The 18521-nt window shown below is 39.2% G+C and overlaps 1 protein-coding gene across 3 annotated transcripts; it reads right to left on the bottom strand.

Annotated features, from left to right (window-relative positions):
* Positions 1-5: 5 nt before the first annotated feature.
* On the bottom strand, positions 6-16810 carry krt222 (keratin 222). 3 transcript variants are annotated; one of them, XM_077570989.1, is made up of 11 exons: positions 16520-16810; positions 16402-16433; positions 16092-16309; positions 13646-13728; positions 13017-13170; positions 9632-9874; positions 8784-8909; positions 7493-7713; positions 5519-5742; positions 5357-5459; positions 6-1364 (listed from the first exon to the last, which is right to left on the bottom strand). In XM_077570989.1, coding segments are annotated over exons 2-11 (1587 nt in total). In that variant the 5' UTR covers positions 16403-16433; positions 16520-16810; the 3' UTR covers positions 6-1150. The 3 variants fall into 3 exon arrangements, with proteins under 3 accessions (XP_077427115.1, XP_077427117.1, XP_077427116.1); XM_077570991.1 differs by lacking the exon at positions 13646-13728; XM_077570990.1 differs by lacking the exons at positions 13646-13728; positions 16092-16309; positions 16402-16433; positions 16520-16810 and adding an exon at positions 13783-13858.
* Positions 16811-18521: the final 1711 nt, after the last annotated feature.

Below are 18521 nucleotides of genomic sequence, written 5' to 3' on the forward strand. Positions count from 1 at the left end.
GTAGCTACCAGCATATTCTCTTTATTTGTAAATTGAAAACAAAATATTTCATTCATAAATTACAGACGTATGCATACTCCAAATTAACAATGTGTGCATCTTTAGGTAATCTAAAGTCAAGTACTGCATCGAGAACACATTTAAATGCTTGAAAGAGGAAACAGAATTTAATGGAAATGAAATGCACAGTGGCACCTAAGCGGTAAAGTACCTGTAGTTATTTTTGACTACATGCAAATGCATTCAAAGTTGCATTACCACATCTGGGCAAAATATATCGTTTTGCAGTTCGTACAGTTGCTATAGCACACCACATCACTAAATATGTACAAGTGCTGCCACCGTCTGGTTAAAACGGGTTCTGCGTGCAGACCACAAACTGAATTACTCTACCGGGGTGTCGCGTGAGGCTGTGCCAAAGTTTATGCTTTGAATAAGAGCAATATCCCAGCAATGAGTTTTTAAGTGCAGTAAGGTTTAGCTGTGCAAGCGTTCGCGGACCTATAAATTACACAATGTCATGAGTTTCCCTTGAATAAAATCACCACAATATCAAAAGTTTATGAAAGGAGTAGATTCAATCGACTGCCATTTGTAAAGAGCAGGTATTTAACATGAGCTCTAAATCAAACAATTTCAGTGGTGTATTGAATGAACAAATAAGACAATGAAAATAAAATGAACACCAAAAATAAAATGAAAAATCCTCAATTAGTCATACACAATCTCAATTTCCAACATATTCTTTCTTTCTCACTTAACAAAAACAAAACTGAAGAGAAGGCAGAGGGCTTCTTTTCTTTTTTTCTTCTTTATTTTTTTAGTATCGATGTCATTTAAACCAAATGGGGAAAATCATTTATTTGAATAAGGATTACGTTACCTTTTTTTGTTGTTGCTCATATCAACATTCATTTGGAGATTAATGCTGTCACCACATATTTTTAAAATTAGTTTTGACATTGAAATTTGCTGTTTTTATTTTGAGCTATTCCATGGGTTGGCAAACAAGTGAAGGTTCCTGTACAAGTGAATTTCGTCATCCAAGACGGACTTCAGTGTCAAATCAAAATGCATTATGCATATCGCAATGTCAGACAGGTGTATAAGGCAGGAACTCCTGTATTCACTCAATGGTTGATGCCGCAATTTACGGTGTGATAGTTGCACTGCTGCGAGATCTTTTCATGACCAGCCGCACCTCGACATCCGGGAGGCTGTCTTGTTTAGTCTGGGCACACCCTTCGTCAGCTGCAGCCATGTGCAGGTCGAAGCGCAGGGACACAGACTTCTTACGGAGTTTCGGATTGCCCCTGAAGAACGAGTTCTCCCACTGCTTGATCACCTTGTCAATCTTTTCCGTCCTGGAGAAATAGTGAAATTTGTGCATATTGATGACTATATAGATGAGTATGTATGTATTTGTAGCATTGTGTGCTAACTGCTAGCTAGTAAGCTGCTGACTCCCCCCCCCCCACTACCCCAAAAAATATTTGTTGTCATTTTCCCCCCCAATTTTGTACTGATGCAAATATTTGTCTGCTAAGTTTCTAATTCCTGTTTTTGTCTTTTGTTCACATTCAATAATGTCTTGTCTATGTCTTGTGTTAGCCACAAGCTAGCTAGCAAGATAGCTCCTTGTTGCTAAAAGAAGAAAAAAGACTATTTTCTTTATAAATTATCATGTACTGTTGTTTTTTCTTTCTTTCTTAATAGCGTGATTGTATTTTCATTTCCAAAAAAAAGGACACTCGGCCAGGCCTCAAAATACTTTGCTCAAAGATGCCACATAATTGAACTATTTTAATGTATTTCAACACATGCTAATTGGTCCCATGAAAAACAATTAAAATTGGACATTTTCATGAGTTTATAAAACACCACTGAATGCCCGCCCCCACTACCTCGCAAAATATTTGTTGTCATCCCCCCCCCCCCCCAATTTTTTACTGATGCAAATATTTGTGTTAAATTTCTAATTCCTGTTTTTGTTTTTTGTTCGCATTAAATAATCCCTATGTCTTGTGTTAGCCACAAGCTAGCTAGCAAGATGGCTCCTTGTTGCTAAGAAAAGAAGGAAAAAAAAGACAATTTTCTTTATAAATGATCATGTACTATTGTTTTTTTTTTCTTCTTAATAGCGTGATTATATTTTCATTTCCAAAAAAAGAGGACACTCGGCCAGGCCTCAAGATACTTTACTCAAAGATGCCATATATTTGAATTATTTAATGTATTTCAACTAATGCTAATTGGTCCCATGAAAAACAATTAAATTTGACTCTTTCATGAATTTATAAAACACCACTGGACGCCCGGATGTCCTTTTGTAGTGTCGTGTACTAACTGCTAGCTAGTAAGCTGCTGACTCTTTCTCTTCACCACCCCAAAAAATATTTGTTGTCATTAAATCCCTGTCATGTGTTAGCCACAAGCTAGCTATCAAGATGGCCCCACTATTTTCTTTATAAATTATCTTGTACTGTTGTCAATTTTATTTCAGTAGATTTCTACTTCCTGGTTAAAAAAATTAAATAAATCTGTAAATAGACAAACACTGGTGGGCTTCATCTAAATTGAACCTGAATTGCTTTTATCCTGGCATAAATTGTAGGACAGGTGCGCTAAAAAGGGGTTTCATGGGGTGTTGGTTTTCACCCGGGAACCTGAATGTGATATGTTAAAATTTGAGTGGAACTGAAATACTGTATATTTCTGAACAGCAGTAGTGGGGTTAAAGCAGTAGTTGATGATTAAAGAATGACAAAGTGAGATTTGTTATTTGATTAATTTTGAATCAAACTGTTCTTCTACATAATTATTACTAAACTAAACTAAGAAGACATCATTCTTTTTCTCAGCATTTTTGTTATAACAAATGTTGGTCAATTAGATTTTAGTTATTGTTTGTATGTTGGTTTGGCATTGAAAGTGACAGTTTATACCAGGGGTGGGCAAACTTAGTCCTCGAGGGCTGGAGTCCTGCAGGTTTTGGATGTTTCCCTTCTCCAACACAGCTGATATATGAGCACATCAGCAAGCTCTGCATAAGCCTGATAACGATCCTGTTGATTGGAATCAGCTTGTGTTGGAAGAGGAAAACCTGCAGGACTCTGGCCCTCGAGGACCGAGTTTGCCTACCCCTGGTTAATACACTGTATAACTTTTAGCTATATGTACTGCATCTATAGTTTTGCTGCACTCATAATCTCCAAAAGGTAAGTAGGACTGTATTAATTAGGTAAGAGGGAACAAAGTATGTAACAGACATTATCAAACATCAATCACCATCTGATATGAGCAAAAATAGGTCTTTGAATGACATCTCAGTCAAGCAAAACAGTGTTTAAGTCCGTGTTTAGACAACCGAAACATTATGAGGTGTCAAGATACATAAGTACTTATGGAAAGTCCTGTGAGTTGTTGTACATGTATGTGTATGTGGCTTCAGGCGCCTGAGGCATTTACAAAAAATCAATAAAAATTCCACTCATGTCTGGTCTGTCAACAGCAGGTGCCACACCTTAAAGACACCACGCCAGGCGGGACTCGCAACATCAAACAAAAGTCATGAAAGGGCAGAACAGTTCCCAAGCACCTTGAAAATGAATCACTCATGGGAACCTAAAGCAGCAGACGTTTGTGTGCCTCACAAATTGCTCAGGGTGTAAAAGGCGGGGTGGGGAGGTACGTTGTTGCTCTGTAGGCTGATGACTTCATAAAAGTGCATTCAATCAATGCGTGACAGTTTGGAATTTTGCGGTGTTATGACATCAGTATGTGGGAAAAAGAAGCAGAAAACTATTGTTTTAATTGAAAAACACTATCTGTTGGAATCAGTCTCTAGTGGAAAGTGATTTCTAAGTATGACGTGGCAGAAAATGAATTTGGTGCTGGCAGCAGTTAATTCTTTGACTGCCAAAAACGTTAAATAACGTTTAGTAAAATCCTGCGGAGGAGCGCCAAAGACGTTAAAAGACGTTCACCAAGTTTTTTTTTTTTTTTTGGGAAACGGGTGGAGGAAAGCCTTGGCCAGCTGTGCTGAAAGTATCAAGCAGATCTAGTTAGTATAATGCCTATTTTTGGCCCCTAGATGACTCTCTTTGGACAAGATTGGGTAGGCGTCAGTAGAAGACGTGAGGCGGAGCTAGAGTGTTGAGGGGACAATGGTTGAGGAAGCCATAATGGCGACCGGTTGCAAGCAGCTCACGTTTGAGCATTTTTTTCAAAGACGAAAAGCATCGACCAATGCTAAAGAGCACATTGATGACGACGATGATGATGATGGTGACTCCGAGGTTGACGCCGAAGTTGGAAGCGTTGACGCGGCGGCTATGATCACGTCATAAAGCCTCACCGGTTAGCGATGCTAACGCCGGAAAACGTGGAGCACAACCGAGCAGTTCTGCTCAGGCGGACGTTCAATCGGACGACGAAGAGTGCCCCGAGTCCAATGCATATTCATCGGAGGAGTGGGTACAGTCTGATCACGGAGAAGACACTGGTTATGGACTAAGATGCCACCATGAATGGAGCGGATAAGATGGATCAACCACCCGGTATAGGAACTAAAGGACAATGAGGAAGCCAGACATAACACCACCGTAACGTCACCGTATCATGATCCTGAGAGTAGACTTGATGGCAACATGGCCAAACACACACTGCAGTATATACTTGCTATTCCCCGGAAAAAAAAGCCAGCAAGAAAGTGTAGCGTCTGCACGCTAAGGGGCAATCGCAGTAAAACTAATCTGTTGTGCAAATCCTGCTGCGTCCACTTGCACGCAGGGGAGTGTTACAAAAAGAAAAACTGTATTTGAAACATCCACACAATTGTAAATAGTACCACGGTTGCACACATTTGTAAATAGTTTGCCAAATTGTTTTGTCAAATTGTTACACTGTTGAATGTAAATAAACGTATTTTGCTATCAAAAAACACTTTTTCATTGTTGGTGGTAGTGTTTTACAGAAGTAAAGCACTGTTTAGGTGTTTGTGGCATCATTCATGGAAAAAAAGGTGTCAAATCCACTAGAGTGCATAAAATAATATCGTTTCACAAAAAGCTTGATTTCTCCGTTTTTTGTTTCAAAACAGAGCATTTGGGTGAAACTAACCATTTTCTATTGTTGATTACTGAAAAACGGAATAATGTAGAAACAAACTTTTTTTTTCTGATGAAAGATGAGAGTTCAATCTTTCATTTGGTAGTATGTGTGTTTCCATAGTCCAAACACAAATTTTTCTGTGGACCTTGAAAGATCATTCAAAATGCTTAAATCGGCTGGCACTGACGGCATCCCTTTTCTGAAAACGTCTGAAAGAGTTAAACAGGGGGAAAACACCACTTACTCAACAGTGCCGCGGCCCTCTGCACTCTCCTGCACTATGTTGCCCAGAAGAATCTCCTGAGTCTTCACAGTGGAGATTGGTAAATATTTATCTTGCTCTGGTTCTGGAAGAAGACTCGGATGATGAATGGGGTCTTGACAGTGATATTTGTGTACATGTTACCTGTGAGGATCACAAGACTCTGTGGCCGATGGAGTAGGGAGCTTTGCTTTGGCTTGTTGTCCTCTTGTATTAGTGGAGTTGTTTCAGGCAGAGGCTCGGATTTCGGTTCATCTGGTGTGATAGTGGGGTCACTGAAACTATTCTCCACACTTTTTTCATTCGATTCCAGCAAAGACGATCTGAAGAGCTGCAAGCGCATCTGTTGCTCACTGTGGCCCATGCACCTGCAGGAAACAAGTAACACTCCCATGAGGATGTGTGCTTTGTAACTATTACTCATGTCACTTGCCATCCACCAACATGCATGTTTTTTTTATTTTTCAGTTTTCTTCTTTGGTCGAGTGATTACCACAAATTTGGGGGTATAAACAAACATTGTCAGTGTGAACTGATGTGTTTAAGTCTGGTATTGAAACTTTGATTTTCAGCTCAATGATGAACTAAAACTTCAGTAAACGTCCCCTAACTCACAGATGGTCAAACTCAAGGCCCATGGACCAGAACTGAAAGCTGCATAATTTTTTTAATGGGCCGCTATATGAAATCAAATGTGTGTACTTCATGTTTCTAGCTAAATAGTTAGTTCCATTCATTATGGCTGAAAATCTCTACCAAAATTATTTACGATATTCGGAAAATTGATGGATGGATGGATAGATAAAATTATGATGAAATGTTGAATAAAATGTGTGTATGTAATAATTGAGATCATTTTCACATCATAATTGCCATCAGTACATATCTGATTTTTACTTTATGTACAGCACTTTGTATGTAGTTGTGGTTAGGTGTGGTTGTTTTCTTAAAGCAATGCAAAGTTAATATTTTGTCTATAACTATTTTGATAAAGGCAGTATTTTTAATGTACAAAACACCTTTAAAACACATTTTGCCACTTGCTGTGTACTGAAAATGACATCGCAGGTGCTCAAAGCACAGGCCAATCACGGCTTACCTGTTTTCTGTGTTTGGTCATGTGACGTTGGCAAACTGAGCGATGATTGGTCGTTGCCTGTTTCCTGAACACGTGTTACGTCAACTTCAGTCGACAGCAAGTGGCAAAATGTGTTTTAAAAAAATTCATTGTAAATGAAAAATAATAAAGTTATCACATTCATTATAGACAAATATTATCTTCCTACTGTTGAACGTGGTTAAATGGGGCAAATATCTCTTTAAAGTGCTCTATAAATAATGTTGATTTGAGAATCAGAGTGAAACCATAAATACGATGTGGCCCAGTGATGAAAGTGAGTGACACGCCTGCGCTAGGTTACTAATCAGAAAATGTGAACGTGTTTGTCTTCAAGTGGTGACATTATTGCTGGAGACATCAACAAAGGAACTCTATCCATCCATCCATCCATCCATTGTAGAAATGATTTCTAAAAGACAACTGTAATGATCAAGGCAAGTCCAAACGAGTCAGTGTGTTGTTGTATGACGTCACCTTCCACAAATCAACTCAATGCTATAGATGCCAGGATTGATGTACTAAGTTTAATACGTGAATCCCAGACCACCCACTTCCCCTCTATCAAGGCACTTCTTGTTCAGTATGTCTCCAATGATGCAATAGAATGACGCCTCACCACTAGAACAAAAGCTGTGATAATTACTGTTCTTTATTAATTATGCTTGCTCTGGCATGTCAAGGACATTACGAAACACCTTGCAAGATTATACAAGCTATTTCCTGCGTCTGTAAAGTTGTACAGACAACGCTTTTGTTTTCCACAGAATAAAATATATTGTTTCCAAGAAGCCCTATGAGGAAAAACAAAATCCCCCAATAAAACAGGTGAGTGCAAGCAGTGAATATGAGCTCAGACAGGATGTGCTGCTTGCCTGAATCAAATGAAAAGCATTGATTTTACAGTGTGTGAGTCGTGACTGTACTTGATTGCTGAAACCAATAACCCCTCCCTGGTTTCTCCCGTCTTTGAACCACACTCTGAGCCTCTCATCCCTCACCTGCCCTCTTCCCGTTCCAGCAGTCGTCTATAAGTGGAGATCTCTCGCTCCAGTCGGATCTTTGTGTTGAGCATCTGGCTGTGGCGCAGACGCTGTGTGGCCAGTCCGTTCCTCACTTGCTCCAGCTCACCCTCCAGCCCAGCGATCACCTGGGAAAGTTCCTGCAGCTGACTAGAGTACAGCTGCTGGGTGTTCTGGAGGGAGTTCTCCAGGCCTTTCTCCTGGAGAAGCAACAAGGGTCCAGTTGTAAGAATCATAGAGTGACGCGAATGTTGTCCTCCACAGCCGCACTGTGGCACATTTGGTTAGCTGCCTCAGAATAATGGACTTTTCTCTGCTGATTGTCTGTTGGTGTTTTGAGGTTTGGTTCACTAGCTTACATAAATGCAGATATATTTAATGTTTGGTACGAGGAAGCAAATAAATAGGCAGTAAGCAGTGTTATTTGAACACAGTTGGGATAAAAAAGTAAAATTGACCACACCCTTATTTCCAGTGAAGGAGAAACTTTCCAATTTTCCAGCGTACTGTCGACATTTCAACAATGATACATCCAGTTCATGTTTTTAGTTTGGTGTGACTGACTCAGCAGTGGAGTGGTTGTCTTGAGTGTGGGTTTGATCCCAGGCCAGTCGAAGTAGCATTGTGTAAGATACTGAATCCAGAGTTTTTCTTGATGCTGTATCATCAGTAGTCAAAATGTTAAGCGCTTTGAGGGCCTTGCAAGGTGGAAAAGTGCTATATAAATTAAGTGCCGTTTATATTTTTAACACTGACACTAGTGTAATACACTCTTAAGTGTTTAAACACCAGAGTTAAGTGTAGTTTGACAAAGATAATTTTACTTGGTTTAATGTTACTATTTTATATATATAGTACTTTCAACACTACTCAGTGTTTACCAGTGTAGATTTTTGTTAACACTATACAGTGTTGGAGTAACACTGGTTAAGTGTGAAAAAGTAACACTGAAAAGTGTCAGATTTACACTCATTGGTGTGGACACATATAAACACGTTTTTAGTGTTAGATTAAACACTCTCGGTGTTAATCTAACACTGGCTATTTGTTGTGTAGACTGGAGCTTAGAGTAATCACTGGCAATACCAGTGCAAAAAGCTGAGACATCAAAAGAAATGTGAGTCACAGCTCAGTGGAATAATACATGAATGGCATCCTAGCCGGATAAATTGAGTGCGATCATAAGTATTTCTTGTTATTAGTTTCATATGTGATGTAAAGTTGTTGTGCCATCTCAAGTAAGATGGTTTGGATGTTTGTGCTTCCTTACCAAGGCATGCAGGGTCTCAATCTCCACCTGAAGGGAGTGCCACTGCATCCGAGCCTCAGCTAACTCTGCCCGAGCCTCCCTTAGCGCATTGCTGCCCAGGCTGACCTGTGTCCATGCTGCTTCCTCCTGAGATGGGAGTAAAGAAGGTTCATATGTGTTAATAGAGTGTCTGGTGTGGATTCTTTGAACAGATTCATAGAAAATGAACGGAAAAAAGGCACAATGGGGACTCTTTCCAAACCTACACAATTCCAACTGGGACAGAGTCCAAAGAAAATAAGTCACAGGTTGTGTGCTCTTGATTGTGGGAATGTTGAAGTGCCAACCTTTGAGTTTGTATTCACTCGCAGTTGTGCCAGCTGTGTTGACACACTGTACAGCTGCTTTCACACCCATCCACACCCACAAAGATACAGCCAAACACTCATGCCGTGCCTCAGCTATGACAATATTTACATATTCAAACAAACAAAAAAATCCCTCCATCTTGAGTGAGACTGTTTCAATGTTGTGTGTCTTTTAAATGATGTGAATATTTACTCACAATTATACACCACAGATAAAAAAAAAAAGAAAAAGAAACAACATGCTGTATGATTGGCTAATTCACAAAGTTCTAGTGAGTGATTGTAAGCAAAGTAACTGTGGGAAACTGTCCCTGCAAATGAACTGAATAGACTGAAGTAAACATATGACAGATAAAGACAGACATTTACTGTGTCATAGCAGACAGAGATAGCGTGAGTCCTGAAACACAATCTACTATGGGCTAACCTTGAGTCTCACAACACATCACAGCAGGAAATCCAAATGATGAGTGATGATTCAGGAAGACATACTGTATGTACCTCGATGTGTGTTGTTGGTGCAGCAGCAGCTCCAGCTTCAGACTGGCTCGGCCCGGGATAGCTGTAAAGCGAATGTGAGCCCAGGTTGGGAAGTTGGTTCAGGTTGCACTGAGCTCTGATTTGGTCGAGGAGTTTGGTGAGCTCCATCCCTGCGCCATCCTCTTCCTGTTTACCTGCTACCGAAGTTGCTGCTAACAGAGCATCACATGAGGGGGATCGCTGCAGCTGCAGAGCTCGGGCTGCCTGCAAGCAGCCAACCAGAGGGGAGGGGGCAGGAGGGAGGGAGCGGGATGCAGCAGAGAAGATGGAAGTGGGAAGTAAGAGTTGGAGGCACACAGGGACTGTTTGTGAACAATGCAATGGCAGTTCAATTACGGTGTGTACAAACTAGGCAAAATGGAAGAATACACACACTCAGGCACACAAAATTGTAATGGAATATTTACCATGCACCTATTTGTCTTGGTGTCATGTCTTAGGTTTTGAGTTATTTAGCAAGTTAGTAAGAAGGATTACACGAAAAACACACCACTGGTTTATTGCATTTTGTGGGGGGTCATGTAAATCATAAAATGTTGCCATGTTCCACTTGGCAGTGGGGCTCAGTGGTAAAGTGGTCATCTTGCAATCCAATGTTTGTGGGTTCGTTCCCATGCTATTGTGACCAGAGGTGGGTAGAGTAGCCAAAAATTGTACTCAAGTAAGAGTATCGTTGCTTCAAAAATAATATTACTCAAATAAAAGTAAAAAGTAGTCATCAAAAAAAAAAAAAATCACTCAAGTACAACTAAAAAAGTGTTTGCTGAAAAGAGTACTAAAGTACCGAGTAACTGCTTGAAAAGGAAGTCTGATTTGTTTTTAAAAACAATGTCATCAGACAAAAACAATAAATAATGTGGAAATGTTGGTATCTCCACATCACAAAAAAAATTAATAAATACTTTTTGAGTCGAACAACAGTGCAAGCAGACACGCTAGCCCAAGCATGCACAATCCATTCACAAATTGTGGTGTAACTCGACCATCAACAACCACAATGCAACGACCATCGGTGGCAGTTAAAGAAAAAGCACCAAGAAGTCATCTTTCAGTTGACTCTTTCGGGTTCTCATCATGCCTGCCAGTCTTCAACCAGGGCCAAATTTCCTGTATATAAGCAATGGGTCCGCGGAAATGCTCTCACACAGTCAGTCAAGTGGAGTGCTGACGTGAAAATACGATAAATCTAATGCACATGTGTCAAGATCCGGTCCTCGAGGGCCTGAGTCCTGCATGTTTTCAAGGTTTCTCTACTCCACCGCACCCAATTCAATGATCAGAGCTTGCTGATGATCTTAAATATGACTCAGCTGTGTTGAACATGGGAAAGCTCTAAAACATGCAGGACTCGGACCCTAGAGGACCGGACTTTGACACCTAATGTATGAATGGGGCGGCGGGTAACGACTAGTGTAGCCCAATATAGCGGAGTAAGAGTAGCGTTTCTTCTTCACACATCTACTTAAGTAAAAGCAAAAAGTATTGTGTGGTAAAACTACTCTTAGAAGTATTTTTTTCCAAAAAGTTACTCAAGTAAATGTAACGGAGTAAATGTAACTCATTACTACCCACCTCTGATTGTGACCACATCGAAGTATCCTTGAGCAAAACACTGAACCTCCAGTTGCTCCTGATGCTGCCTCATCAGTAGGTGAATGAGTAGTCGAATGTAAAGTGCTTTGAGGGCCTTATAAGGTGAAAAGGTGCTATAAAAATGAAATACCATTTTCCATGTTGGGCATGCATGCATGCTCATGAGAAAATCCTCTTTGAGCAATTTGTTTTCTCACTTGGGCAGGACTGTACCAAAATTGAAGTAGGGTTGAACAGGCATGAAGGGATAAGATAAAAAGTGCCCAAAATGAATGTGCTGTCAGCATCAACAAAAAGTAAATATAATTATATTTAGAACGTTGTGTCGCTGTAATCTGTCGTAGCTTAGCGTCCTCCTGTCTATCTACACAACACTTTCGGGTTGAAGCCAGTTAAGACCATCCGGTCACACATTTTAACATGGGCGAGGCTGAGCAGATCAATAGTAGTCAGTAGTCAATCGCAGATAACCAGCTCATGCAATAAGAATTGTGCAATCAATGTGATGATCTAACTATAGCTATTAATCCTTGCTGGCATATTGTGTAATCAAAATAAGAAAAAACATTCTTTCCACACGCAGGGCTGTATTTTCGTTCCTAGGGCAAGTCTACTGCAAAGCGCTATTCTGCACATGGATGGTGGGTTTTTTTTCTTCTTTTTTTTTCCATAATAACTTGCACAGGTAGAATTGGGCGTAAAAGATGGAACTCAGCCGTATCCCTACCAATCGTAGCGGCATCCCTCATTTGCATTAAAATCATGGTGGTCGGAGCATACAATGGCGTCACATTGCAGAAACAGAAATAGACTTGTTGGGGTCCGTGCAGGACATCGGCAGGTAAATTGCAAGATTTCGCCTTGTGGATGATGTAGTCGGTGGCGAATGTGACAAGGTCAATTGGAGACCGCCTTAATTACCCCTAAGACCATGTATGACATCCACCCCCCTCCAAAGAGTCAGCACAGCGCAGTGCGATTAAAATGATATTGATTGCAATTCATTAAATGATTTCTGATTTCTACAATGATTCAGAGAGATTGGCCCACGTTGTTGATATATTTATGAATGAAATAGATGACATCAACCACACACGTCTGTGGAGCGTCGAATCTGTCTGCCTGCACCTCAATCGAACCCACCAAAATTGCATTTACACCACTGGATAGACAATTTTTTGCTAGTCTAAAATCTAGTCTACTTTTTGTCACCAGATTGAAGATGCGCTGGGGAGCGTGTTCACTGGCGCACCCAAGGAGGTGTAGCACATTTACCAAATTTACCAACACACTAAACTAGACTATTTATGCTTTTATCATTGTTTTAATTTGCAGCAAGTAATTTATTTAATTAAGGTTACATGAAAATATATTGAAAGTACTCTTATGATACTTTGTTATTAAAAATACTCACTCTTTTGATATTATTGGGCTTTAACTACCTAAAGCTCTACATTAAGAAAGAAAAGGTATAAATAAACGTGTGAAATCACTGCCGTTGGGCCAAAACCTTGCACCTCCAAAATCGTCACTTTTCAGGAGATCCCAAAAATGGCAGATTTGTTCAGCCATTAACATTGCAGCAACAAAGAGAGAAAGCCATTTTCAGCACTTAAAATTGGCCAAAAATTTGTAAAAATTACACTGACTAGAAATAAAGATTTTGGAGAAAATAGGGAATTTGCTAATTGTGACTTATGAGGTTTCGGTCCGACGCCAACGATTTATTACTTATGTACAGAAAAGTAATGACCTGATACTCTTGGTTTATATCCTGAAGCTCTGTCATAGAGTGATGAATGTCTGCCTGCAGAATCATGTTGCTCTGCTCAGTCTTTTTCTTTTTCTCCCTCAGCACAGCCACCTTTTGCTCCAGACACATGGTGTTACGTTCTTCCGTGTCACACCTGTAACGTGCATGGAGAATATTATTACTGTAGTCACTCTCTGTACAAACATTTGAAGAATGGGGTATTCCTAATTCAACACGAGACATATATTTACAAGAGCTATTGACATTTCACTTGACATGCATGATGAGTTTTCTTTACACGACCAGTGCCACTTGCCAACAAATTAAATTTAATAGTGTAGTTTGGAAAATAATAAATTGTAAGGGCTCATTCATGTTGACTTGAGCATTATTCACTTGCAAATGAAAATTATATCATGCATCCATTTGAATTAATAAAATATTATTTACAAAATACTATATACAGCAAATGTTTGCCCTTTATGGTGTATGCTCACAATCTGGCCTAATGGGGATCCATTTTTGTGACACTTGCTCTCATCAAATTTGCCTGTCCCTGTTATAGTTCAAAGACCAATACAGTAAATGGCTGGCAACTTTTCGAGATGGTGCAGGCACATAGAGCTGACCTGGCCTGGATGGCAGCCGCTCTCGACTTCATGCCTTCAGATTGCAATGCTAATTGGGCATTCTCCATCAGTAGTTTGCAAACCTAGCAAGGCAAACAAACAAAACAAAACAAAACAAAGACAATAAAAACCCCAACCCAATGCATTGCTCCATTAATTGATCCACCCATCGATCCATCCGTCCGTCAGTCCATCCATCCATCCATCCATCCATCCATCCATCCATCCATCCATTATCCGTTTTGGTCTGCCAGGTTGGACCAGCATCTTTCACCACCAGGTGGTGATCAGTTGACAGCTCCATCCCCTCTTCAAATTTGGTGGGCAAAAAATGTTGAGAAAAAAAAGTATTTTTAATTAAGGGATTAATCGTGATTAATCAAAATCCTAAAATGTAATTAATCTGATTAAAAATGTAATTGTTTGACAGCTCTAGTTTTTAGTAACTAGTCAGATGTGCAGGGTTAGTTGACCAGTCTTCTTACTGTCATTCCACTTTTGTTATTTTCTTTTTAATAATAAAGTTCTTACGTAAGTTCTCATTGAACATAAATTAAATAAGAAGTGTATTAGTAGCATTGTTGCGCTTGAATTTACCTTGGGCAGGAAGTTGAATCTGAATATTGACTTCTTATTCTAAGAGTTAAAATATATAAATAAATAAAAATAAATAAAATATTAAATAACAGATTGTGATCTCAAATTCATCACAAAAATCAACTGTCGCTGCTGAAGTTTTCCACATTTGTTTTAGCATGAATGCAGAACATATCCGGGACAAGACACACCCGTATATGTTTAAGGAGAGCCAAATAAAGTACAAGGAATATGCAAACCGTTTATAGGATTAAGCGTACAGTGCACTCATTATGTGTGGGTTTCAATGCACTCAATACTCCTGAGCCTTCATAAGCCCTGCGAGATCAGTGGATCAAAAACTACTTAATGTGTTAGCAGATGATTAGGATAAATTAATGTGCACCAAATAAGACCAAAAGCAAAAATATGAAAGGCATGAAAAGCAGCAAGCATTTAAAGCTGCTGTGCTTGCAAAAACATGAAAAAAAAACTGGTATTACTTAACAGTGTGAAAACATATTGAAATATAGCTACAAACCTTTGGCTGCTCTATTAAAGTAAATCAACAGAGACATGCAAAAATTACAAAAACATTCATTAATGCCATAAAGGGATTTATATGATTATCAGGTGAAAGCGGAAGCCATATGTTATTTAAATTTTTTTTAAATTCCTTTACTTTTTTTACATGCATCTCCTCCAACATAATTCATCCAATTCACATCATTCAAATTTCAGCATATTCCCCAAAAATCATGCTATGGGGGGAGTATTTCTTGCATCCCAATTATAAACAGTTTTTCTAAAATTCTAAAAATTTTCACCCAAAAATTCACCATTCATTCCCAATGAGGCACATTTTTCAGCAGGTTGTTAACCATTCATTCCGACTGGTACACGTTTACATAATTTCTATGATAAATGTAATTAATTCAGCTCATTCAATTTACCTTGGGAATGATTTTTAACATGCTAACATTTTTCACATACAAAAAATTCCATTTTCGGGCATATTCTACATTCACTTCTCCCTCAACATTACTTAACCAATTCAAACTACCGTATTCCAACTTTAACATGTTTAAATCATTCAAAACATCAATTTTTTTTATTCATATTCACAAAATTCACCTCTAATATCACCATCATTTCATATAATTCACAATCATTCCAAATAATTCCACATCATTCCACATGCTTCATTGTTTTTACATTTCAGCTTTTCAACGTTCACACGTAATTTCTCCCGAAATTGCAGATGTCTAGGATGGATGGATAGTTCCTAATTGTTTTCATGTCTGACAGCTGGCCTTCATGTTTCTCTCTCTGGCTCAGTTCCAAGTACATATAATGAGTTTCATAATTGCATAATCAGCTATACTAGAAACAGCTTTGATTACTTTTGTATTATGGACTCACAATGTTTGCATTGTAGCTCACACACAAGTAAAATGAACTTCTTACAAACTAGGAACTTTATGTATCCCTTTAAATGAGATGTAGTTACACATTAAAGTGCTCAAATGGTTCAAATTTGCTTGCACTTGCACACATTTTTCATTCATCGTATCTGAGCATTCAAACAACTTTATGGCCAGAGAAGAAAAGTTATTTGCATGGTGCTGTTGCATTGATAACAGTGCAAAGATTTATGTTTGCAACTGCATGTGTTAGGGGCTTGGCCTTTCGTGTAAAGTGTCATAAAATGGTGCGTCCCTGTATGACAGTACTGAATTGTACACAGTCACACAGCCTCATTATCAGTCAGGATAGTCTTGAGTTGGTGTTTTTAAGTGCAAAATTATTTTTGCCAGCAAACAGGTGGATCAGACACACACACTCTTGTTTAAATATTAATTTGTCTTACCTGAGCACGCAGTTCATTCACAGCTTCTTCCTGCTTGGACCATTCCTGAGAGCGCAAAGTGTTTCTCATGCCCCTTTCAGCTATCTGCGCTTCCAATTGTTGGTTGGTCTCCTGCAGCCTGTTCACCTGCTCCAGAAAGCCCTTCAAACGAGTGTTCAGTCCCCACATGATCTGACTGGAGTTCTGCAGCGAATCCATGATGAATGTACACGTACGCACTAAAAGAAACCGACAATCTCAGTCAAAAGCCAGACGTTATTGGTCATACTGTTGCTGGTCATTTTTGAAGAAACACAGCACATGTACTTACTTCGTTCTCAGCAGATGTGGTAATTTTGACACCTGCAGGTAAAGCGAACAGTCACTTTTGTTTTAGGGCACGCTATCAGAGGCGTGAACTGAGTAAATGTTTACCCAGTCATACTCACATGAGCTAACGTTGCCTCCCAAGCATAAATGGACAAAAAAATATAATCAAAAGAAGCTAACAAAATTCTCCCAGTCTGTTCTACTACGTTGCAAAAATTCAAAGAACCTCTCCTCTCCTTACGGCTTAGCACATTCCTCTGCAGAGGACTGGTCAATACTTTCTTCTTTCCGCTGCGTGTGAGGTCATCATCAGCTGGCCCCTGAGACGCAGCCGATGGACTGTGATCGGCCCGACCTTAGAACATGTGATGTGCCGTTATGCAGTCTTGACAGTCAACTACAGCAGTGATCCTCTACTGTCACAAACACAGAAAAGGGGTGAGGGGAGAGCAGTGGGGGTCAAACATAGTGCTTACATCACTAGCAGCACTCTGGGGCCCTTTGTCCGCTCTGATCCAGGATTACTTAGCTGCTTTCAAATACACTACAACACAATGTTCAGGGAGACCCACTGACATGACATGGAGCAGTCATTGTTTGTTTACATATAAATGAGGTTCATCAAGGTCACATACACTGCTCTCACATTAGATATACACAATTTTCTTTTTGACATTCTATTTTTAGATAGCAACTTGGGTCTGACTGTCAGGTTGAATGTTTGATTTCCTTGCTAAAACCTCAGTTTGGTACTGCTTATTCTTTTTTCAACTCTTCTGATAACAAAGAAAATGTATCATTATAAAAAGCTGCCTCATGTCCTCCCTAGGTGTCTAACTCCTGACTGCCAAGAAGTCATTAAATTATCATCAGATGATCAGATCACAAAAAAAAAACATGTGGCATGGTGCAAGAGTAATTAGCACATCTGCCTCACAGTTCTGAGGTTGGGGCTTTAAATTTAGGCTTCGGCCTTCGTTTGTGGAGTTTGCATGTTATTCCAGTGCTTGTGTGAGGTTTTTTTGTAGGTAGTCTTTTTTTTGTAGATAGTCTAGTTTTCCAAAAACATGCATGATAGGGCCAGCTCAGTCCAGGGTATACACCACCTCTTGCCTAAAATCACTTGGGATAGACTCCAACCTAAAAACACTAAATTAATGGATAGATGCCCCCAAAAAAAAGAAAAAAAAAGTAAAATAATAATAATTATAATAAATCCATCAATTGACTCAACGTTGACAAAAAAAAAACTATTTTAACAAGGGGGGGGGGGGGGGGATCTGCGTCTGAAAAAAGGAACACTGTAGTTACTTTCAACAGAACAGCAGCTTCAAGAACAGCTTTTCCCCCACTCTAATAAAGACTACAGTATAAACTTGATCAGTTTAGTTCTCCACAATATAAATAAAGATGGCTTGACTTGACAAAACTGCCTATTTATAAGGTGATCAAATGTTTATACTGTTGATGTATTTAGTACTGTAAGTTTGTTTTGAATGTGCACAAAATATGCATAAATATATATATATGTGTACAGATCAGGAATTTTTCCAGTTTTGTTTACATTGTCATGGGAAAAAAAGTCTCATCTGCAAAATTGATAGCGGATTTATAACTTGCCAGTGATAACATTTAACAGCCGTCCACTGACGCTCGCTCACAATACCAAAGCAAAACAACATCACATAAAAATAGCCCCTGTGCTCACATGGGAACAATGTGGTAAATGCTCAAAGAGATCAAAAAGCACAATAGGTCTCTGCTTGCACAACAGGCGGTGGTGCTAGAAGCTGGAAGCCCAAGCAGACAAATTGACCTCCATAGTGGAGCATAGTGCTGGAACACTGGTTACTACTTACCAGCCTGTAGTTTATTTCATCATATTTTATTTTTTATTTACTACAATTCAATTCCGTATTGAGCAAGGTTATTAATAGTTAATGAAAACTAATCAAAAGCAGTCCGTTAGTGACAGACTAATAGACCTTCCATTAGTACCGATGGACTGCCCACCACAGTTAGTTAGTTAGTTAGTTACACTGTAAAAATGTTAACGCCGTGTAAACTAAATTAAAAAAATGATGTCCAGATATCACATCTAAAATATTTGACTTCACAGAA

The sequence above is a fragment of the Vanacampus margaritifer genome, chromosome 7 (assembly GCF_051991255.1).
Source record: "Vanacampus margaritifer isolate UIUO_Vmar chromosome 7, RoL_Vmar_1.0, whole genome shotgun sequence".
Taxonomy (NCBI): Eukaryota; Metazoa; Chordata; class Actinopteri; order Syngnathiformes; family Syngnathidae; genus Vanacampus; species Vanacampus margaritifer.